The 24326-nt window shown below is 35.6% G+C and overlaps 4 protein-coding genes across 5 annotated transcripts in view; 1 reads left to right on the forward strand and 3 right to left on the reverse strand.

Moving 5' to 3' along the window:
- The window catches only part of LOC123321261 (tyrosine-protein phosphatase 99A), a 272028-nt gene that overhangs the window by 151158 nt on the left and 96544 nt on the right, over positions 1-24326 (forward strand). The window lies entirely within an intron of this gene.
- Positions 8645-10263, reverse strand: LOC123321264 (chromobox protein homolog 1-like). 2 transcript variants are annotated; one of them, XM_044908708.1, is made up of 2 exons: positions 9718-10263; positions 8645-8688 (listed from the first exon to the last, which is right to left on the reverse strand). In XM_044908708.1, the coding sequence occupies exons 1-2, from the start codon at positions 10170-10172 to the stop codon at positions 8655-8657; spliced, it is 489 nt and encodes a 162-aa protein (XP_044764643.1). In that variant the 5' UTR covers positions 10173-10263; the 3' UTR covers positions 8645-8654. The 2 variants fall into 2 exon arrangements, with proteins under 2 accessions (XP_044764643.1, XP_044764642.1); XM_044908707.1 differs by having other exon boundaries at positions 8645-9619.
- LOC123321262 (chromobox protein homolog 1-like) lies at positions 11020-14189 on the reverse strand. Its single transcript, XM_044908705.1, has 3 exons — positions 13609-14189; positions 11504-11641; positions 11020-11290 (listed from the first exon to the last, which is right to left on the reverse strand). The coding sequence occupies exons 1-2, from the start codon at positions 14133-14135 to the stop codon at positions 11548-11550; spliced, it is 621 nt and encodes a 206-aa protein (XP_044764640.1). The 5' UTR covers positions 14136-14189; the 3' UTR covers positions 11020-11290; positions 11504-11547.
- LOC123321263 (chromobox protein homolog 1-like) lies at positions 17553-18934 on the reverse strand. The gene is made up of 3 exons (XM_044908706.1): positions 18266-18934; positions 17888-17951; positions 17553-17751 (listed from the first exon to the last, which is right to left on the reverse strand). Exons 1-2 carry the CDS (start codon positions 18844-18846, stop codon positions 17918-17920), a joined length of 615 nt encoding a protein of 204 aa, XP_044764641.1. The 5' UTR covers positions 18847-18934; the 3' UTR covers positions 17553-17751; positions 17888-17917.

Below are 24326 nucleotides of genomic sequence, written 5' to 3' on the forward strand. Positions count from 1 at the left end.
CAGATACCTTCTCTCTGCCTTCCCATCCGCATTCACAGTTTAAAGGAACATTCTGATCATATCAAAGGTTACGGTAATATGATGGCTTCCCTTCTCCTATTGCCACAGAATTCATATTTGCTGGAAATATTTTTAGTTCATATTTGACAAAATATTCTTCAACATCTTATTACACAAAATTTTTCGAAATTAGGGAAACGCTTATTTTCGAATGGATGTACGTTGGGATTGAAGGAATTTTTCAACCCCCTTGAATCTTCCACAGGTTACGATTTGATAAATGAAGATTCCATAAGGAACTTCAGTATGATCACGAAAATATTCAAGTGAAATTTTCCTAATCAGAATGAAAATAAAAATTACTCAGAAATTGTGCAATCCATTGTGATTCTTAATTAGAAACACCTCGTTAATAGGTTTGTTGCTCATTTCGTAATCACTGGAATGCTGTAATAAAATTATCTCGTATTAAGTGTTATAACATACACATTTTGAGGGGATTACGAAGGTTAGGTTACAGTCACATTGTGGTGGATTTGAAGCAAAGGGAGATGAGTAAAACAAGAAATGAAGACTATATGTATTCGTCAAATTTCCAACTACATAATTGAATCTCTAAAAATGTCAATCTGAAAATTTTTAAAGATTAAATAAACAGATTAATAGATGAACACGACACTTTATGTCGTTTTTGAACTAAAAGGGGCATGATGATCTTAATGTCTGATGTTTGGGACGATTAGGAAAAACAAATCCTTCCAAGCGCCATCATTCAACTTCCTGTTGAATGAACCCAACCTGCATCTTGGAGGAAAAGTGAAAGGGTTTTGCGCAATAGAGTGATTAAATGTGTCCACAAATTATTTGATACCCGAAATTGAGTCAAAGCCATAACAAGATTTTCACCTTGGACGAATCCTCCTTATGAAACTCTTCGGCGCTAATAAGACGTTGGCTATTAAGGAAATAACGAATATTGCTTTTGTAAATTGGAACCCTCGATCGCAATAATCCCACGAGGCTGTAAACGGAAAGGAGGAAACAAGAAAAGGGAAAGGGTGAATTTAACCGCTATTTCTCTATTCTCTCGGGGATGCTTCGCTAATTTTGATGTTTTTTCGTCCAGATAAACTTTGAGTGGTGTATATTTTAACACGAAGTGATTTATATCTCCCCCGGAACCGAATTAGAAATTCTAGATTCTTGAACGGTTTTTGCATATCTCAAAACAACAAAATAAAACGGTTTCATTTACATGAATACGCCCAGCTTTCAACTATGAAAATTTTCCTCTGCCTATTATCTCCATAATTGAAATACAATAACATTATCATAAATGAAAGTGAAGGAATCGTCTGTCTTAAATTTGCCTGACAGATTCTGAAATATTACGAAGAAACTGTGATATTCCAAAGTGAAAGCATCCAATAGATTTTAACTGAGCAGAAGTATGTACATACTGTTGCTTCTATATGTGTTTTTATATTTATTTCATTTTAATTCTTTATAATTAAGTTTGTAAAGTTTTTCTTTATAGCCTAAAGAAGGCCAATAAAGGCCTTCAATGTTGCTTCTATTCGTGCAAAGCTGCCAAGAAGTCCAGAATCCACAAAAATTGTTTAGTGTATGATGAAATTGGAGACTAATGTCCATTTAATTTTGAAGAAATCTTTCGAAATGAATTTTGATCGAATATCCAACAGCATTTTCACTATAGATATTTTTTGAAATAGTGATTAACGTCATCATAGTTTGAGTTGTCTGTACGATGTATATAATGTGTTTTAATAATTTCCATCTTTTTCGCTAGTGGATAGAAAGTGAAACTATTAATACATTTTGGAAGTGATGATCAATGAATATTGTCATCGGACTAGCGTGTCTCGTTGCCATTTAATTTAACCAACATACGAATAATTCATTCAATTGTGAACATGATTATGTTTGATCGAATCAACATCAGATGAAAACCACAATTTCAACTCAATAACGTTATCTATTAGCGGTTACATGTAATTCCGAATAACATACCATGGAAATAACTACGTATTTATGTCGATTAATGTTGGACAGAATGAGTTCGACCGAAAAAAAAGGGCCGATTCAAATCGCTTATCGATTTTAACTCCCGCTGTAGAAATGTTCACGGTTCATTCATTGCGCTAAACTACGGGCGTTAGATCCAAATTGCTTATCACTAATCTGTCCTGAATTATTTTTTCATTCGGTAGGGAGTATGATGGGACAAACACTTATATAATTGAACTGTCCGGAGGGAAATACCGCCCGTATTTGGCTACGTGCTCAACAAAACACCGAATTGGGTGAAAATATCATCATTATTGAATTCGAATTCGACCGAAAAAAAGCAGTAGCTAAATTATAAAATTTCGAGCTGTATCAGCCAGAAAAATGGCTGATATTTCTGGTGATAGATTGATCCTTTGCGAATAAGAAAATCCATTTTGCATTCACCTACCGCGCGCATATGAGAATTTATGATTTTTTCCGCGAGGTCCAAAACTTCCGATTTTTCATCGATCATAACTTGAAAAATAAATTTTTTCAAAAATATCTGATTGCATATTCGTGTTCTACGCCCTCGAATTAGTGTATATTATAAATTTCGTTTTAATCGGAGACCAAAAATCCTTTTCACAAAATCGCAATTTTTCCATGCATATGTATATATGCATGGAAAAATTGCGATCTTCCCGATTTTCACCAAAATTGGAGTATCTACTAAATCGAGGGCGTAGATAACGAATATGCAAACAGAATTTCGCTGAAAGGATTAGTTTTCAAGTTATGGTCGATGGAAGATTCGAAATTTTGGACCTTCGCGGAAAAAATCATAAAATCTAATCTGTTCGCGGTAGGTGGATGAAAATTAGATATTCTATTTGCGAAGGATCAAATATCACGAATATGTAATTAGATCTCTTCTGGGCACAGCATTTCGGGAAATGAATCACTTTTAGTGGGAAATCTCGAAAAAATTTGTCAAATTTGAGGAGCTGTATCAGCCAGAAAAATGGCATTGGACACATGCTGATATTTGTGGTGATAGATTGATCCTTTGCGAATGGAAAAATCCAATTTTGATTAACCTTCCGCGCGCATGTTAGGATTTATGATTTTTTCCGCGAGTGTCCGAAATTTCCGATTTTTCATCGACCATAACTTGAAGAATAAATTTTTTCAAAAATATCTGATTGCATATTCGTGTTCTACGCCCTCGAATTAGTGTATATTATTAATTTGGTTCTAATCGGAGACCGAAAATATTTTTCAAAAAATCGCAATTTTTACATGTATGGAAAAGTTGAAAAATTTTCGATCTTCCCGATTTTCACCAAAATTAGAATATCTTCTAAATCGAGGGTGTAGATTACGAATATGCAAACAGAATTTTGCTGAAAGGATTAGTTTTCAAGTTATGGTCGATGGAAGATTCGAAATTTTGGACCTTCGCGCAAAAAATCATAAAATCGAAACTGTTGGCGGTAGATCAATGAAAAATGGTGTTTTCAATTTGCAGAAGATCAATTTATTACTAGAAAAATCAGCATATGTCTACTGACTTTTTCAGGGCTGCTACAACTCCTCGAAGTTGACGAATTTTTTCGAAATTTTTTATTGAAAGTGTTTTATTTCCCAAAATACTGATCCTAGTAAAAATCTTATTGCATATTCATAATCTACGACCTCCAATTAGTAAAGACCAAGGTCGATATAGTTCGAAAAATAAAATTTTTTTGGAATTAGAATAATTTCGTCTTTTACTTGGTTTACCTGCGTTCCACCACCGAACAAAAAATTATTCATTTAGCTATATCGACCCGGGTAATTTGACTGACCAATTCTAGGTCGTAGATCACGAATAATTAGATTTTTTCAAGAATCAGTATTTTAGGAAATAAATCACTTTTAGTGGAAAATTTCGAAAAAATTTGTCAACTTTGAGGAGCTTTAGCAGCCAAGAAAACGGCACTGAACATATGCTGATTTTTTTTGTGATAGATTTATCTTTTGCAAATAAAAAAATTCAATTTTAATTCATTTACCGCGAGTAGATTAGAAAATATGATTTTTTCTGCGAAGGTCCAAACTTTCGAATTTTTTATCGACTATAACTTGAAAAATAAGTCGAGAGTATAAATTTGGTTTCGATCGGAGACCAAAATATTTTTCTAATTTTCCATCTTCTCGATTTCCACCAAAATTGGAGTATTTACAATTTCTGAGAGGTCAAAAGCAGTGTTATTACAACATATGTACATCTGTTTATATATGTATTATGTTGGAGATAATTCCCTCGGACAATAATTCGGTTCATTTCTTCCTCCAGCCCAGCCCAAGCAAATGATACGGTGTTCATGTTGAAAAAAAACATTGATTAATTAACAAGACTTTGTTTATAACATCCGAACTCGAGGAACCGTCAGCAAACTGAAATATCCGTTTTACTTCATATTCAATTTAATGTATACGTATAGAAGTTTTCGTCAACACCCATTCCCTTGGGCTTCTAAGTATAATGCTGACATACGAGGCCCGAAGCGACATTCTCATGGAAGGGTGCTACCCTTCTATGTTGCCTTCGGTAGGCTGCTTCGCGCAAATTGAATTCATTTCATAATAACGCCAGCCCATCAACATATAACATCAGGGAGCGTGGAGCTCTTCTCTTGTATTTTTCATCGAAATGATTGCAATTGTCGCTTGGCCTTCCGATCCTCCCGAGTAACATCCGAAGGAGACGCGTGGCTCGAATTAATCCATCCCCATGGGGAGGGTGCCATCTTGATTGACACAACGCCATGCACAAAGCCGAAACCAGAGAGATGCGTGCTATGGGACAATCATCGGCGCCATCAAATTCGCTGATGTTATTCGCTCAATTTGAATAAATGGTAAGGCATCGGGTGCTCTCGAAATCGAAGTCATTCTGATTCAAAAATGGCGTCCCTCAAATCAGGGGACCTTAGTGGTTGTTATGACTTGCATGTCACTCTGATTGCTTTGTTTTTCCTTTCGTTTGTCTCTCTTCTCGACTGGAATACTGATGTTGTCAGGGTTGCACCAATTCGTTCCATGCAATGCTTGAAATCTGAGGTAGTAAATTCAAAAAAATCATCTCGGAGCCATCCTCCATCAACATCAAAAATGATGCTTAAGAGCAACTTGTATTGAAATAATCCCTGTACTAAAATATTGAAATAAAATCAATACTTTTCATGTTGTCAAGAAAGGGAAAGTACTCAGACAGTTCGATTTTCATTTGAAATTTACCCCGTCCTGTATTGGGTAACAGACCTTCAATTCCATCCCCTTGAAAGTAAAGCGGATTAGTGTGAAGTCTCGAATTACAACAATTTAAATCTTCATAAAACCTAACACACCAGCTCATCCAAGTTACGAGGAATTGAATTGTATACAGATATACAAATCGCTCGAAGTTAAACCTACCATCCCCAAAGATTACGTTGCCATCTTACAGCAGATATCCCTTCAAAATTAAAGTGGTAAAAGGAACTCAAAACATTCACCTGAACAATCTATGATGTTGTATTTAAGGGGTTAAACACCTGGTATTTCAAGTGATCTTGATGTGGCTGTCATTCCAATTGAAAAAATAAAACTTTTCTTGCTTATTATCACCCTGTATAAAATCCATTCGGTACCGAATGGATTACACGCCGAGTCATTCGGATGAACTGCCATCAAAGTTTCATAACTTCTTCACTGCTTCCCAAAATAGCTTCCGCAATCAAAAATGCCATCCTCTTGAATAGAGTTGAATAATAGACAATTCTGCTTCTGCAGTCACCCATAGCGGATTCCTCTTCTAATTGTTTCATTCATGGATTAAAATCATTTTTGAGTAAAGTCAATCGAAACGGGGACTCGTGAATGGAGCTTGACAATGTTAATTCTCTCGGAAAGACTCACATAATTAGCGAAGAAAAAGTTTTCCTCAGTCCTTAGGACTCGTAATTCCTACGATCCATTTCAGAGAAGTTGGAGGTGGTGAATGATGTGAAAGTAAGGTGAAATGGTTCAGATTTATCATTTAAAATTGGACATTTCACATTTTTCAGTTTGCTTCATCCGGAAAGGAATTTCCCATTTCGATGGATCTCAACCGAATCACTGTTTATTCAAAGAGGACAAAAGGAATTCTTAACTTCGTATTCGCACATAATGTTGATTCGAAAACGGCACCAAAATTCGATAAGTTATTCAGACACGATCCAATTGAAAATCAAAACATGCGGAAGCATCTATGATGGTTCAAAACTCGAATCTACATGCTCTCACATGGATTGAATCTGAAATGTGTTTCAGATGTTCGCCCTAGAATCCCACACAGAAATTGATTGAAGACATTTTGGGGTATTAGAATAACTTTGTGGAGGTTCAGACTCCGAAGTGTTCAAGTCGTGACTGCCGTTGTTGAATACAAACGACAAGCCGCATTAACAACTCAACTTTCTCCCCCTGATGAGTGTCCTATATCTGCTAGAACAAGCGGCGATAAACATAACCCCGATGAGTCTTCTCGAAAAATTTCCGAAACACCTCACTGAAACTGAACAAATTGGCGAATGAGCCTAGAACACTTTTAAATAATTATCAGGTGCAAACAAATATTTTCATCTTGCTTCAATCCTCAATCAATAATTCTTCTACCAGCACCAGCATAAATTAGCCCTTGACGCTCGTCGAATACATTAGGGTGTATATTCCTAAAGGTACCAAAACCTGAATTCCCCATTGAAAACTTATGCAAGTAAACAAAATTATCTTACGAGATCCCTCTGTTCTACCCTAAGCTCAACCATAAGGGGAACTAGTGTAAACGAGAATATGTTTTGGGTTATTTGAATATAATTTAGTGTAATTGAGTGATGTTGATTCTAATCAAGATTCTGAGTGAATAAACAATCTTTCTCCAAGATACTAAATCCGAACACCTTCGCAGCTTCAAGAAGTTTATGGCAATACTCAAATTCATAACAAGGTTTTCAGGAACTTGATATCTCAAAGCCACCTAACATTGGGATATACATAAAGATATGATATTTTTTATTGAACAAAGTGTATCTTGCATCGGGTATTGATTATACAAAATCTGAACTGAAATTTTTTTCTTAGAGATAAGAAAATATCAATAGCTAATTGATTGCTCTCTGTGATTTAATAGTAAAAATTTTTAATATTGCACCAGCTGAATTGAAAACCAAATCTATTTATCACATTCGAGTTATATCGAGAAATTCAAACAAGATCGTCAACATTTTTCCACTAGCATAAAGAGGGTTATTAAATGTTAAAATGTTGACATCATAAATATAAGGACAATCATCAACACCATTGTTCGAGCGATAGGTACATGGTTATAAGGTGATAATTAGTATATGACAAATGGGCCATTTCTTCGTATCAACGATACGAACAATGGGTATTATGAATTTTTATTAATCACGAACACTGATTACAATCCAATAACCCAAGGGACACTAGGGTTTTATTGTACAGTTGTTCCATAAATGTAGGATATGTGGGTACATCTTATTCTCATACAACGGATCCGAAAAACTTCGTAAAAATAAGTTTTTCCCTCAAATTCATAAGAAAACCATTTTCATTGAGACGTTGCAAAATGGCGAATGCTCCAAGTGATTTCGAGAACCATTAATGAGATGCGGTCTTCGTTCAGCTATGGAGATACTAGCAAAAGTAATAATCTATATTGTAAATTGGCTTAATCAGCTCTGGAAATAGTCCATCGGAGCTTAATACGAAGAATAATTTTCAACAGAAACTACTGAATGGATTAAAATTTGGTATAGAATCTGGAACAATTTTTCTATTCTTCCAGATAGGAAGTACATTCTACAGCCTTCAAGGGTAGAGGGGAATACAGAAATGAAAGTTGATATTCTTCCATGCTCCCTGACAGATTCCTTTTTTTAACTACAATGTTTAATCTGGCAAATTAGTGGAAGGATTCAGGAAACCTCATAGACCATAATTAATGGGCAGGTAATTTTTCCCAGTTGAAATGGCAAATGATGGAGAGTAATAGTTTCAAAAAGGAATTTACATATTTTTTGCTTCTTTCATATAGAACTCGAACCTGGAATATGGTAATTCTCTTATCGTGGCAATTATTGTCGATTACGATTAATTCAAACTGCACTGAATATTTTTATTCTCATCAGAAAACATGCATTAACATTTATAGGATTATACTAATGCAGAAAAATATATCAAGAAAAAAATTACATGAACCATAAAACAACTTGCTTAGCATCTATTTTTTTCGAATATAATAAACTATAATTTTCTATTTATAATTATTTGAATAAAACTAAATGAATCATGAGCGAAAGCAATTCAACTCACAGTTCACATACATTATTACTAAATCAAAACTAAATTATAAAACGTTAAACATGAAATTAAGTAAAAGTATTAAGTACTTCAACAATGTCGGCACCTTCATCTCAATGAAATAAACTTATTTGTAATGCTCAAAAATTTCTCCCTCGTTTCATCTGCTTCTATAAAATAATTTTTATGGCATTGACGATCACCTATGTAAAAGGGAAACAGCATCAAATCTTCTTTTTTAAAAATGAGTTTTATTTTTTTTCGCAATCTGGGCATGGGCTTTTCCTGAAAAAGTATACAAACGAAAAAGTGATCAGTTACAAATAACCCATGGAAGAATAATTCTCTGTATAATTCATAACATGTCACTGAATTAAATAATGTTAATCTGCCTCGAAACCAATTGCGCGCATATTGATATAGGACACACTGTAGAGAACGGAAGCCAGGTATGCGGCGATCGTAGTCAAAACATCATAGAACATATCGGTATGCATTTTTCGCGAAACGCTTTTTATCGGAATCGAACAATAGGCAGTATTATACGATGTGGAGCAGCAAGCAGCTAGTGATTCATCATACATTCGATAGCATGAAGTTTGGGGACAGATTAAATGAATTGCGTCGAAATTGATTGAAACAATTTTCATTGCTAATCATGAAATTCATCTTTTTTCATCGTTATTGACGAGGTGCTTGAAATGTTAAATAACAAATTCCCAACAGAGTCTCCAACATCTTTACATGATTTCTGCAGGAAACATAAATTAATGGTTGAACAAATGGTTTCATCCCGATAAAATTCCCAATTGCATAGGAATAAAGAAGTAGATTACAATTGATTCTGTATCAACTACTTCATTTTACCTGAAAGTCCAGAACAGACAAGGCAAAATCTTTCCATTTTCTGCACTTCGGTTTCAATTATGATTAACCAATGTTAGAACGAATTGTGAATAATTTATATTCTGCTAATAAATGAGACTTCATCCAGTATCTACCCACAGTTCGATAAATTATGCATTTCCGATGTTGAAAATTCTATGGATTGAATTTATTTCAGTATAATTATATTAGGTAGGTATATGATCACAGGCTTCATTTCCGATAGCTCTTTCACACATGAAATATGTATAAGAAAGTGCTCTGGATTCTTCGGAAAATTTCAATGAAACTAATATCCAACAGTTCGACAACTGAACGGCGGTCATTTTTCCTGGAACGAATATAAATGAATGAAAGGCTCGTCTATTTTGAGCGGACCTTCGTGACCCAAAAGAGATTTCCAATAATTAAAAAAAAAATCATACTCACCAAAACAGATTTTCCTCGTAGAATTTGATGACAATTTGGGGGCACCTTACGTTGGCTATTTCACGAGGGATCAGATCGGCCTCGTAGACACCCTTCCATTTGATCAAAAACTCCAGTTCGCCGCTGACATCTGTCAATCCTAACACCATTTCCGGCGTACGCCCCAGGTCGAACCCAGTGATTCTCTCCTCGAAAGGAACGAATCCTTGACGTCTGGAACGGTCGTATCTCCTTACAGACACCGTGATGGGTTCCACGGTCTCTTCCTCCCTTGCCTTCTCCCTCTCTATCTGATCCATCATGAAATAACACCCCAGCTTGCTTCTGTGCACCCAGGAATTTTCCTCCTTCGGGCATCCACTCCACTTGACCAGATAATACTTTTCTCCATTTTCGTCTACCTTGAAATCGACCAGTTTTTCCGGCACGTATTTTTCATTATTCTCGTTGGGCATGGTTGGACGGAATGGTTGGGCTCAGTGCTGCACACTTCAGTCGAGTCGACGACTTAAATATCAATACTGCTCGATGAGAAAGCTTCGTGTCGAAGCTTCGGGCTTCCTTCTTTATATAAGATTTATCAATTGTTGCGCAAGAAAATGGTAGTCGAGCAGAAATCACAGAACAACAGTTCTTCTTTTCCTGGTTTGGGTTATTCTGATCATATTATTATATAGTTTCTCTATCCCACTAGATTATCCTGAAACTTGAACTTATACTCAATATTCCTATACGTTTTGTGTTCAAAATACCTCTTCGACCAAATTTCATGTTGCCCATTATTTCGAGTGAACTCCCACGTCAAATCGTCTGGGATTATTTGGATATGACTTACGCAATTACATGTGAATGTGAAACTGATGGTTGAATAATTGTTAATTTGCTGCTCCGCAAAGTTTGAGGTGTTGATTCCAAAAATAACCGAATCTACCTCCTGCAGTTCAATTGTTCCTGCTATTTCGCTGTTTATTCCTGCTAACTCAATTATGGAAAGCTCTCACAGTATAAGTTTCCTATTTTCCATCTGTTGATCGTAATTTCATTTCCATGAGTAATCAATTATAACACATATTGTATATTTCCGTCAATTCCGATGTCTACGGTATATACTAGACATCTTAATTAAAGTTCCATTACTTATTTCCAATAATAGTAAGAATGAATGCCCATTACAAAATCCATCAGACCACACACACAACACCTTCTAGGGTTGTTTACTAGAATTAACTAATCTCAAAGTGAAGGAGAGATCTTCAAATATTTATCATTCATTGTCCAAGTAAAACAAGGAAATGTGTTAAATTTTTATTTCACAAAATAAGGATACAGTAGGTGTTAATTCATATAAGCATATAAGAAATGAAGCTTCACATTAATTCAAAATAGGATGAACATGATTTATGAGTGTTCATAAAATCATGAAAATTAAAGAGACATATTATAAGGTGGGACTAGACATTAAAGGACAAAATTTTTAATTATTTTGGCTTCCAAATAGCAATTTGATGATTGGCTATGCTGAAAATTGTTACTCCCTGTGTATGTGGGCGAGCCTGTAGATACGATTGGTAACCTAATGAAGGAAAATATGGAGTAATTCAAAATGTTAAAACGAGGAGAGTATTTATCATAAATCATTTTTAAGTTTTCGATTTAATCATAAGTTTGCAGATAAAAATCAGAAATTGTCATAAAATTGTTTTTTTCTATTTAACATTTTCGTAATTTTTGTATCCTATGGCACATTCTTTTTCATGTGAATCGTCTCCAACACATATATACTCACGAAAATCACACGAATAGTATGTCTTCCGATTTTTATTTTCAGAATTATTTTTCTCCCTTGTTGTCCAGGCCGTCTATTGATACCACGTCTATTTCTTCTTCCTCTTCTACGTGATCCATTTTTTCTTTCGGGGTAGACCTGAGGAAAACAGAAGATAGTACGAATTATTGAGAAATTACGGTTAAAAATTCACTCCTAAAAAAATCTATTCAGATGATATTATTATATTTTCAGAGTGAATAAAATAAAGAAGAAATAATAAATTGGTATTGACTGAAATATTCAAATGCCTGAAAAAATTAAGGAAATTTCTGAATTTCTTGCACGAAACATCAGAAATCTTTTCGAATATATATGAGAAAACTGATTTGATACACGCTAAATTTTTATTTCAAGATTTACTCTACTACTTTCGACAATGCATAGCTATACTCAGGATTTTTAGAAGATTAAGAAGTTTTTATAATGTTATTCAACAGTAGAGTGTTGAAGGACCTCAATAGTGAATAGATTGGCCTAATGGGATTCAGGTCTAAGCAATGAAACCAAATTTCGCAAGTTGTCAATGTTTAAATCATATTTGTGATCTCTTCAGCTAGATAAACTCGATTGAGACAAAAGAAAAACATTTTGAAAATCAACTTGAGAAACTGAGAAACCATCACGAACCTATTTAAAAAATAGAGCTCTCAAAACTATTTTTTTTCTTCTCTTTATCACTAAGCTTTTGTTACAGTGTGAGATCAAGTTTTCCACAAATAAAAATTCTACTGAAGAAATGAATCACTGATTCCCACTGGAATAATGAGAAGTGTTTAGTCAATAAATGTCGATTTTGGTGCAAGTTCTTGGAACTTCTGTAGTTGAAGCGGAGTTTAGTTTGCATGAAACAACGGAAATTCCACAATCCATCGATATTTTTTTCATGAAATATTCATCAAATATCTCTATTTTTCTTAGGTAGTATACTTCGGAATAAAATCTGCCCAAATCTTTTTTGTGTTGAGAAACTATATTGAACTGTAACACAGAACTCCAATTTTCCAATTTCATGTCGGAGTTTTTCTATTATCCTTGGTAGGAGGAGAAGTATGAACAACAAATATACAGATTTCTATAAAGAAATCCTAAAATGGAGCATGCAATTTTCACCTTTATAATATTCAAAAATATGTATATTCCATTGAAAAAATTATAAATATCTGGCGTCCCATGCCCATGGATACAGATGTGTATTATTGGATTATTGAATAACGGATGAAATTTGCCACAAAATCGAGAGCCATCCTATGTACAATGAACGTTAGTGCATAAAGGGTTAATTGATTAATTTTGATGGTTGACAATTTAGGAATGAAATATAGGAGATATGATAATATTCGTAACTAAAAGCTACTATGTAAGCTGGCATTTCTGCTGAATTAAATTCGTTTGTGAGTGGTGAGATTTGATAAGTTGCAGCTCCCTATTTACAGAGATTATTTTCAATCAGCCTTCAAGTAACCGAAACTGAAACATATATCTAAATAATGTTTTGAATGATGGCTTTTCCATAAAACCTTCGTTTTGCTACATGATGGTGACCCAAAAGTATTCGTACTTTATTTGCAGTCGTGCAAGAAAATTATTAGTCCTTCTGAAACTGAAACATCTTGGAATCAGTTTAAAAATTTATGCAAAAATCTTTAGTTTGTGATCTAGTTTCTCCTTCAGACATAATGCTTTGAATATTATAAAACTATCGAGAAAAAATTCCTCTCAGTTGTCAGTTCGAATTGACTAGCTTTGTGTGTTGAAATTGATGAAGACTTTATGAAAAATCATTCAACAACATTGCTACAAAAGTTAAGATTGGAAAACTGTTTACCACAAGATTTTTATATGAAATTATACGTTTTATGAGACATCTCACAAGTTTTCTAATAAGATTATAAAACTTTTTGTATACTTAGTACAAAATGTGAGAACAAAAATAGATTTTTGTGTGTCTTTTTCGAAAGGTTTTTCCCATGGGGCTCTATGGGGCAATCAATCAGATTTTCATTCAAGTTTCGAAGAATATTATGTATTATTTTGTTGTTTAATAATGATAGATTTTCACTCACCAACGCATTCTTTCTTCGTAGAATTCTATGACCAGCTGAGGGCATCTTAGATTAGCGATACGTCTCGGTATCATGTCAGCCTCGAATACACCTTTCCACTTGATCAAAAACAGAATCTCCCCATCCTTCTCGGTGGCTCCCAAGATCAGCTCAGGCGTGTGGCCAAGGTCGAATCCTGTCAATGTCCCTGTCACATATTTCGAGGGGTGCGGGCGGCAGTAGAGCAGTTGAGAGGGTTGGCCGTTGGCAATTAGCTGCCGCTTCTTCTCTTCGATCTCCTGCATCATGTAGTGGCAGGAGAGATTGCTCTGATGCTCCCACGTGTTCTCCTCGTGCGGATAACCAAACCACTTCACAAGATACATCTTCCTCCCGTCATGTCCGACTTTGTAGTCTAGCAGACTCTCGGGCATGTACTTCCCAGAAGACAGCGGCTTATTTCTTGAGGAAGCTGCGCTCTGGTTCTCTTTCGCGATTATGGACATCACCAAATTCGCCACTTGGGAGATTTCTTGAGCATCAGCCATCTCCGGACACACAAAGCCACGTTATGTTGATTAAGACAATTCCCGGTTAGGACTGTCGATTGACATAATCCCCCATTGAGAAGGCTGTGGAGTTGACGCCCCCACTTCTTGGCCAACAGTCAAGTACGTCATTAATCCTACCATAATTGCCCTGCATGGTAATACCGGATTGGCCGGGTTGAAAAGTTAAAAGAAAAGTGCGATACTTGATCCTTTCGTGAATTATTTCGAGACACACTCCATCTATCAGCTGTTAGAATATACTGTATGTTAATGCAACTGTATGTTCATTGTATTGGTTTCCTTTTCATGTACATACCTTCTTCAAAAGAAACATTGAAATATAAAAATTTCAATAAACCCATTAGAACACTTAAATTGGCAATGTTTAATCGCCATAAAGTGATATAACAGGTAGGAATTCTTTTCAGGACTACGTGGGTGATTCATTTCTTTTTGGACAATGAATTCTCGACTTTTCAACATCAATGAATTCGGTGTTTTAACGTTGAGCATTGTTTAAAAGAAAACTTCTAATAAGAATATATTGTAATTTTCCTCAGATCGTTGGATTTCTTCTCATTGAAACCAAAAACACTGGCATTTCAGCACATAATCCTCTTGTGATTATTATTTATTTCAATGAGTAACCAAAAGAATTACGCAAATTGCATATAAATAAACTATGATTGGATTGAATGTCTGAGTTTCAAAGTTGTCAAGGTCTTGTAGACAATGTAATCAATCCAAAATTGGGATCCTTCTGCATTTAAAGAGAAAATATGCAAAATGAGCTAAAACTAATTTTTCGCGATCAATTATAACGCACTGAGAAACTATGTAAGGAGAATATAATTTTGATTAAACTCTCAGAGAAAACCTTGAAATATCCCAGCAATTTCTTGATCTCCCAAGCAAATATTGATGAATATATATGAAATATGAGGGATGTTTATGGCTTCTTCTTTTTCTAGTGTATTGACCTATTCGATCATTGGCTGATTTATTGCTCAAGTATTGAAATTCCTACGAAAATCAATCTGATTACTGGTATTGGAAGGATTTGGACAGAATAAGGAAAATTCATAGAACATATGATGTGGAAAGATAAAAACATAATTATGCAGGAAAAATTCATTTCAACAACTACATATTTTTCATTAACTACACACAGTGGGTAAATACATGATACACATATAAAAACAACCCTGTCAAATCCCATGAATATAATTGAAACAATATCGATTTTACAATTAGTCCTACACTTCCCTACGGAATACACATTAAAATACAATCTCATTTTTGTAAATTACACATATTCAACAAGAACATACTCTGGAGCAATAGGAATCAAAAATACTGCAACAGTTGAAAGCCTTCCATGTCTCCACAACTGAATTCAGTCAAGCAACTGAGTTTTAATCAGTGTCATCTCTTATAAATGAATTCGTAAGCGATCATTCTTCCATTTATCGCATGTTCCACCTCATACAGTTGCCACTTCATTCAAGAATAAAAACAATTAGTCGATTGAGAAAAAGACACCTAGGAGGGTTTGTGTTGAACTCCCCTTACCAAGAAGAATTAGTAGAATCCAAAAAAGTGTTATTATTGATCCCCTTCATCATTGGCTTGTCTCCTGAAATTCAATATTTAATTAGTAATGAAACTTCATTATTTGGTCATATTTATACTGGAGGATATGAAGAGGATTCCTTGGAATATAATATAAAATTTTCATGAAGTCAGCGAGTAAAACTCTCTCTTCTGTATATCACTCATCACCTCATTGTTTCTAGTACAATTAAGCAATGTGCCACTGATATTTATTCCTTGAACTTTACCATTATCAAGTTAATAATAACAATCGTTTTTGATACCAGGATTTGTCAGAATTCACTCTGTAAATGGAGTGACTAATCACAATAATATTCCAATTGAATTTATCGATCCTCGAAAGTTATATAGCAAAACTTTGGGAAGAAATTGAAAAAAATAGTAAAATTATCCAGAACACATTAAAACATCACAAATCTTTTTGTTATCTCATGGAAGTATTGTGGAGCATTTCCAACTCACCAGACAAGATTCTCCTCGTAATATTTGATCACCATCTCGGGCCATATCTGGTTTGCAACACTTCTTGGTATTATCTCAACGTTCTCTGTACCTTCCCATTTCACAAGAAAATCATGATCCCCTTCCCTATCAATAACCCCTATCACTTCCTCTGGCGACGAAGCGAATTCGTACCCCTTCACCCTGTTTCCAAAATCCACGCAAACAGCCATAGCCTCGTCTGTTTGCAGCGGTTCGATGGGCTGCTGTTGGGCTTCTTCCTTCACCTCACTCTCCAGTTTCTTGTGGAATTCGTCCAGGAGATAGGTACTGCAGATGGCGATCTCATTCAGGTTGTTCTCACTTTCCCATGTGGATTCTTCCGTGGAAAAACCGAACCATTTTACCAGATAAAACTTGTTGCCGTCCTCGTCGATACGGTGGTCGAGGACTTGCTCTGGTATGGATTTTTCTGCAGGGGTGGACGGGGGAGTCATGGGTTCTTCCTCGTTGTCGTTCATCGTGAAAGACATCACCGACGATGCAAGATCTTCCAGGGCTTCGGATAGGTCCATATTGCGAACGATAAGCTCAACACACGATGTGATAACTCATGCAGCGGTTCAGGAGTTCAATGCCGGGGTTTTCTGGAGAGCTCACATGCTTCATGATATGACTTAAGGTGAGGTTGCGCCTGTGCAAATCGGGGAAAATTTATGCGCATTTCAGCAGGATTCACACTACAGTACATTCTTACTTTGATTCCATATCCCCTATGCAAACAACTAAAAATAGGACAGGATGTCTGATTTTTCATGGCTAAGTTATAATTTCTGGGAAATAATTTAATAAGATTGCAATTTTGAATAATTCTTCAAATAAGCGAATAGCAAACATACCTACTGATTTCATTTCATGAACTTTTTAGAAAAATCATAAGTTTCAGGATTGTTTTAGTGAAATATAAATGGCATTTAGCGGAAACATAGACTGCTTTTGATCATATAAAGTATTAACCCAATGTTCACACATAATTTCTCAGTACAAATAGGTCACCTATTTCACATCATTGGAAATATTAAAAGAAAATGGTGGAGTAGCCTGGAAGAAAGAATTTTTTTCTGTTATAACATCTTTTCATGATATATTTGCATGTTTTCTACAAGTTTTTCATGTTTTTCTAGATGCTGTTTAATTATGGTCATTGCACTCAAATTTATTACATACAGGCTTTTTAGTTCGATCGTGGACTCGAATAGTGAATTTTCAATATTATATCTAGATGAAATTAGTTTTTTCATCTCATCCATACAAAAATATGCGGATATCCATTCACAGATCTCTTAAAGAAAAAATATCGAATATTTAGGAAAGAACTATAATTTTCCCACATATTTTTCATCACATAATAAGCATTAATAGTTTAAATTGCAAATTCCACTGTTATTTGAGTAAGTATTTCATTAATCTTGATTATAAGAAGATTAATTCATATATTTCATTGAAGTTCATCTAAATCCAAAACTATAAGGCAGGTAGTAAAGTTTAAGACATCTACCTGAAACAAAAAATTCATAATTGAATCATTTATGGTCAAATGTATATCATTTCGGACTAAGATCATATAGTTTCGTCTGGCAGAATATACAGAAGAATAGATCATTTTGAAATGTAGAAATCATTCGATAACTCACCCCTTTTATCAAGCACAATATGAAGTCTGATTATTTATCAATTCTTTGGCAAGTCTCCTGTGGCCTGCAAAATTTTGAGAATCATTTTTTCGCCCAGTCATTTCAATTGTATAAATTTACAACACTTTCAGAAGAAAGATCTCAAAAACAAAATAAATTTCACAGTTCTATGCATGCATTCCCAATGTGAGATGTATGCTTATATCTATAGACTCTAAAGATTTAAAATAATAAGATAATAAGAAAAATATAGCACAGTATTGGTCGTCAACTTTGATTTTCAAAGTAACTTTTCAAGTGTTGTAAACATTTTTTCAAGAATGAAAGAATTTTGATGTGAGTGGTTAGCATTCAAATCAATTAAATTCTTGTTCTTACCATACTATGTTCCTCTCGTAGTAATTGATGACCAACTGTGGGCATTTTTCATTAGCCACAATCCTCGGGATGAGATCAGTTCTATCATCCTCCCTCCAACGAACCAAAAACTCCAACTCCCCTTCAATAACTGTCGCACCCATTATCAACTCAGGGGTGAATCCCATATCAAATCCAGTAATTCTATCTTCGAATTTCACATACTTAAATTGCTTCTTCTGCGGTGGAGGTGATGTTTGGGAAGACTTCAGCAGTCCGTATTTCTTAGCAATCTGGTATTTCTTGTACAATTTACCAGGAGTTCCTCTGTAGGTCCTTTTGGCCCGTTTTTCCTTGACCAGAGCCTTCATCAATGAGTTGCAGGAGAGATTGCTCTCTGTTTCCCAAGTGTTATCTTCCTCTGGATAATCATTCCATTTGACCAGGAACATCTTGTTGCCTTCTTGGTCCATCTTCAAATCCATCAACTTTTCAGCTGTGTATTTAATTGATGCTGCATCAGAGTCATCATCGATAGCACTTGTAGTTGCAACAGATATGTTTGAAGATGCTGATGAAGCTGAACCGTGATCTTCAGACATCGTGGACGTGTTGATAGGAGAAGTGTTAAAAAAGTCAAGTCTCGAGCGACACTGAGAGTTGGACTAGTCGGCGACTGAAATTATTTGTAGTAGTGGCACACCACTCTTGGGTTTATGACTTTGTCAAGGTGCCTGCGAATTATTGGCTCAACGATTATCGAAGCGATTTATTGTTTTCTATCGGAAATTAAGTCGATCCGATTCGATGTGTAAATCGGTGTTATTGAGAAATTTTCGACTCTTTCATTTTAAACGATATCATCCTTCTTTTTTTGATGCAAAAGATTCCTTTATCCCAAAAAGGAGAGGAAGTTAATTTCCTTTGGGGTTGTGCTCTACTCGTAATGTGTCAGACGTGCAAAATGGATGAAAAATCAGGACATCTGGTTGGCCATGTTAAACTATGGATCTGATTCTGCTCAGAGTGAAGTAAAACTCTGATCAAATGTAGATGTGCATATAAAACTATTGAATAGTGGATTGAGAAGTTTCCAATCCCTGTATGTCACCTAGTTTGGAAGGAATTCAAGGATATGTTTTTTATTCATGTCCAATGATATGATTTAAAAAATTCTGTAAACTGAATTTGAGGGTTCTCTACTTTCTGGCTTGTGTAACCTTCTGACTACAATAATAGCTGAACCCATTTTTTTCAGAATGCCCCCATGGCACGGAACTGAACCGCAAAAAAGTGGATTTGCACCGGAGTTAACCCCGAATAGCAACCCTAGTTAATATGTTGGCAAATTAAATTACATAAACATCCGTTATCAAATATTCACATGAACTCCGGGGGTATGAAATCGAAAATGTTCCATCAAGTGCTCGTGCTAGCTCTGGCCCGGTAAAACAAAAAAGGATCTACTAAATTTTCGAGGGGATGGACTTTGGCCCGACCTACGTTAATTGAGGGGCGTTAGCTGTAATTTCGGAATCAGGTGAAGAGAGCCTAACGTATTGCGTACCGTGGCTAAAAGAGGTAAGATGGAACTGGGGAATTGTATCCAGAATTCGTAGCACGTGATACGAAATTCGGGATTTAATGGATGCGATAATTTTAAGGATATGTTGGGAAGTTATCAGTGAATTTTAACTTTTGCGAAGAGCCAAGTGAGGCTTTCTGAGTTCTTCAGTTAATCTTACTGTTCAGTTCGAATTGGGGAGGATTCATGTTATTTTCCTGGAAGAATAATAATCTTAACTCAAATTAAATCGATCGGTTTAGGATCTCTTGACTGAATCCTGATCGTAATGATTTTCGTAGAAGTTTCAATTCCTTCGTAGTAGATATATTGGAACATTCTTGGCCTACTATAGAACCAAACAAAATTTCAATGTCAAAATATTTTATTACTCAACATATTCTCCTCTTAATTGGATACATTTATTACAGCGAACCTGCAACGTCTGTAGACCTTTCAAAAAAATGTTTCTTCTTGCTCTGCAAACCAGACATCCACAGCTTTTATAACCTCCTCGTTGGAAGAAAATTTACGACCTTTTAAACTTGTTTTCAGTTGAGGAAAGAGATAATAGTCGGATGGAGGCAAATCTGGTGAATTCGAGGGGTGTTCTAGTAATTCAAACCCTAAATCACGAATTGTTTGCATGGCAATATAAGGTTTGTATGTCCTGCAAAAACAAAACACCTTTGGATAGCTTTCCGCGTCTTTTAATTTAATTTTTTCGCGTAGTGTGGTCAGTAATGTCGAATAGTAAACTCCGGTTATTGTTCTACCCTCATCCAAAAGCAAGCAGAAGCAAGAACTTTTCCAGCAGATTTTTGGACACGAAATTTCTTAGGTCTTGGAGAACCCTAGTGTCGCCATTCCATCGATTGTTGCTTTGTTTCTGGATCGCAGAAATGTACCCAAGTCTCATCCATAGCAACAATTCAGTTTAAGAAGTCTACATCGTTTTCAAATCGAGCACAGATCGAACGCGATGCTTCTACCCTTGCAGGCTTTTGTCAACATTCAAACATTTGGGGATCAATTTTGCAGCCATTTTTCTCATGTCCAAATTGACGTGAACTATATGATGAACGCGTTCGTATGAAATATTCAGTGTTTCAGATATCCGTTTTAGCCCAATTCGACGGTCTGATAAAATTATGTCATGAACTGCATCGATATTTTCGGGGACTGACACAGAAACTGACCTTCCCGATCGGTCATCATCTTCAATGGAAAATTGACCTCTTTTGAAGGTTGCAGTCCAATTTTTCACGGTCGTATACGAAGGACATTGATCACCAAGGGTATTAAGCATATCTTCGTAAATCTGCTTACCTCTTAACCCTTTTAAATACAGGTACTTGATGATGGCTCGATACTCCAATTTTTCGATTTTCACAATTTCGGTGGACATCTTCTTTCTTTTAATTTATTGCTCAACTCTGGTTCACTTTTTCGACACTGACACTTCTAATGAGTTATTGTTCGTTGCTATGGTAACTGGTTTAGGCTAACTAGATATCAATACATCCTCGTATATTGGAGAAAGCAAACCTGCTTCAGAGAAAAGGATTAAATAGCACCAAAAGTAAGCTCAACTGTGAGAAACCAACAAACTCAAACTCATCCAACATGGTTGGAAAGAAGACCATGAGATAAGATGGAATGAAGCTCACATTATATCGAAAACACCAAAAAATTGGTAACTTTCTTGGTTTATTCTTCTCTTGTTTTCATAATTCAATAATACATCAATCAAGATGTTATTGTTTCTCATTCATTTCAGCTGTGAAGAAGTTGAATTTGGAATATTTCAAATCTACATCCTTATGAATTCTGTCAATCAATAGCGACACTTCATAACGGTCGCTTGATAAAATTCGATTTACACATAATCTTTGAGATTTTTCCCCAATTCGCTATCCCGAGAGTATCCCAGGATAACCAGTTTATAATCCTGAAATCTCGCGAGTGCAGATATGGATTAGAATCGAATCCTCCTGATGGAGGTCCCGGTTTCTACATTGATTCCACTCTCCACATCTGGAGTCGATTTTTCAGTGTTTTCGCCATTAAAATTCGATCACACGATCATTTTTTCCCGGTTGTATTCCACCTTGGACCGTTTGGCGTTTGGGGTGAAAATCCGTTGGAATGTCCACACCCAACCCAGTCGTTCCTGTCCCTTCACGGACAAAAATGCATCGACCTTACTTTTGGACTGTATCCAACAGGAAAGCGAGCTCAGGTTCGATCGGATTTTGCATCAGCTCCCGAGTACAAATTATTATTGAATTGAAATAACAACCCTTTTATTGTCCACGTTGGAAGTATAAATAAGGCTTTATGGCAAGTTGATACAATCCGTTCCGTAGATTTTATCCTGATTATGGCGGGTGTCACGTCCAGAGCCTGCTGCGGGAACAATTCTACGCTTCTGTCATGTCTTCCGCTATCTTACGTAAGAGTGACAGGAATAGGGTAGGGAAGTGTGAACGGAAATAATATGCCTCCAGGAAAAATTGTTTCATTTTAGAATTTCACCTGGTAGTCGATTTCTATTTGCATAAAACACCGTATTTCAATTGGGGTGCATATACAGAGTGAATCTTTAACTCGTACAAATATTTTAACATTAGATTATTGAGGTCAAGAGAAACACTTTTGTCCCTTACCATTTTTTGCGAATCGGCTAGATTTGAAATAAGCAGGCTGTTCAAAAACCATAATAAAATGTTATTTTTAGTGCTCACAAACGGTTTTATCGACTGAAATTTTTTCGAGTAATTTGATGTTCAATAATAAAAAATATTTGTGAAATTCTAAAAGTTGGATAATTTGACCGAATGCAACTCTTTTTGAAAGATCCACAGACACTACACGTTACAGATTAAGCTGGTTATTCTGAAGGTAATTTTGTTTTTCCAGGGATGGTACAGTTCATAGTGAAAATTTAAAATGGCTATATCTTTTTATCAGAGCCGAATCGGAAGAAATGGTATGAGAAAAAAGTCTTTCTTTTAACCTCAAGAATCTACTATTGAAATATTTATACGAGTCAAAGACTCACCCTGTATATGAAATGCATTGAGACATTTCGTTTGAAAATTCATCCCTCATCCAACCTGTAATGTAATGTAATGGGATTGAGCCCATAAATAAATAAACCTACTAAAATTACTGTCCATAATATTGCTGTCTGGAAGAGGAATCTCATAAAATAAATATTAACAACAAGAGAAGACAACAATTATCACTTTTGCAATTCTCATCGTCTATTCTGCGAGTATATCCTCAAATTTTCTTGTGCTGCCCAGGCTATAACTTATGCATCTAGTTTTCCATAGCTACCCCAGCACCTGAGATATCATCGAGGAGAGTGATTCTTCTCCACCTCTCGCACTTTTATATCTCCAACATTCCTCACGTAGTTCACCAATACCGAGGCGTTTTTAAATTAGCTGCTCAGGGGATTCATGTTCTCCCCACAGAATCTACATCCGTAATTTTCTGCTTAACATAATCCCACTAGGTGCTTTTTGGGGAGACAACGCATACGAGGGTGTGTAGCATTCCTATATTCTTATTTATTCGAAAACGTTTTGGCTTCCTCGAAGAACTCCACCAGAGTTCTTGGAGTTTCTCAAATCTGGGAGAACAGGGAGCCTTTCTCACTGGAGCACTTGTTTGTAGGTACGTTGCTTCACGATGCAGAGGGGTTATATTCCTCTCCTTTTCCTGCTTTTTCATTGTAGACTTAGTTCCTTCTGATACAGTGTTCGAGGCCACACATCAAAGGGTGTTGGTCTTGCCTTGCATGATGAATTCTCTATTTGACTTTAGGACTGACACTCCTTTAATGACCCTTGATTATCAGATGTAGGTACTGCTATATTGTATCTCTGTGAAGGATATATTAAAGTATAAGTAGCCCATATTTCAGGAACTCCGAATCCTCCACTGTTGCAACCATGAAAAATGGAGAGAAATATCAGTTACCAAACTCAGGTACACGAACGTGAAGTCTTAATTGAACAGCACAGATAATGCCCAACTATAAGTAGTGTGAACCGAACGGGATGAGGCTGTAAATCAGGCTGTTCTATCTCTTTGCCGTCTTACATTCACTTCGTGCCTTCTGATCCATGTTTTACACAGATTCACTTCCAATATATCGAAGTTTAAATTAATCTCAAACTAAGTTTTATCATCTTCGCGTGTTGACTGACTGAAAATATATTGATTCGTGCCGTTCGTGTCAATATTGAACACATTAATAGGTGCTTTATTTTGTTTTGAACTTTCCATGTCAATATTCAACACATTAATCTGAGAATATTTACCCCTTGTATTATTCTTCGAATTTGCCCCCACAACGCTGTACTGGAAATCGGAAAATTGTAGTGCATCAGTTGAGTGTGTTATTATCGTTTCAGGAATTAATTTGTTTATGGCATTTTCCACGCAGCATATCCGGTACTAATGGTTCGTATATATTCGTGAAAGCTTTTCCTTTCATGCAGG

The sequence above is a fragment of the Coccinella septempunctata genome, chromosome X, assembly GCF_907165205.1.
Source record: "Coccinella septempunctata chromosome X, icCocSept1.1, whole genome shotgun sequence".
NCBI lineage: Eukaryota > Metazoa > Arthropoda > Insecta > Coleoptera > Coccinellidae > Coccinella > Coccinella septempunctata.

Bases quoted from the DNA above. Each gene is read 5' to 3' on its own strand.
- LOC123321262 (XM_044908705.1), bottom strand. From the start codon at position 14,135: ATGGCTGATGCTCAAGAAATCTCCCAAGTGGCGAATTTGGTGATGTCC. The intron at 11,642-13,608 runs GTGAGTGAAAAT...TGTTTTCCTCAG, and splicing joins TACGAAGAAAGAATGCGTTG to GTCTACCCCGAAAGAAAAAA.
- LOC123321264 (XM_044908707.1), bottom strand. From the start codon at position 10,172: ATGCCCAACGAGAATAATGAAAAATACGTGCCGGAAAAACTGGTCGAT. The intron at 9,620-9,717 runs GTGAGTATGATT...TATTCGTTCCAG, and splicing joins TACGAGGAAAATCTGTTTTG to GAAAAATGACCGCCGTTCAG.
- LOC123321263 (XM_044908706.1), bottom strand. From the start codon at position 18,846: ATGTCTGAAGATCACGGTTCAGCTTCATCAGCATCTTCAAACATATCT. The intron at 17,952-18,265 runs GTAAGAACAAGA...AAAATTTTGCAG, and splicing joins TACGAGAGGAACATAGTATG to GCCACAGGAGACTTGCCAAA.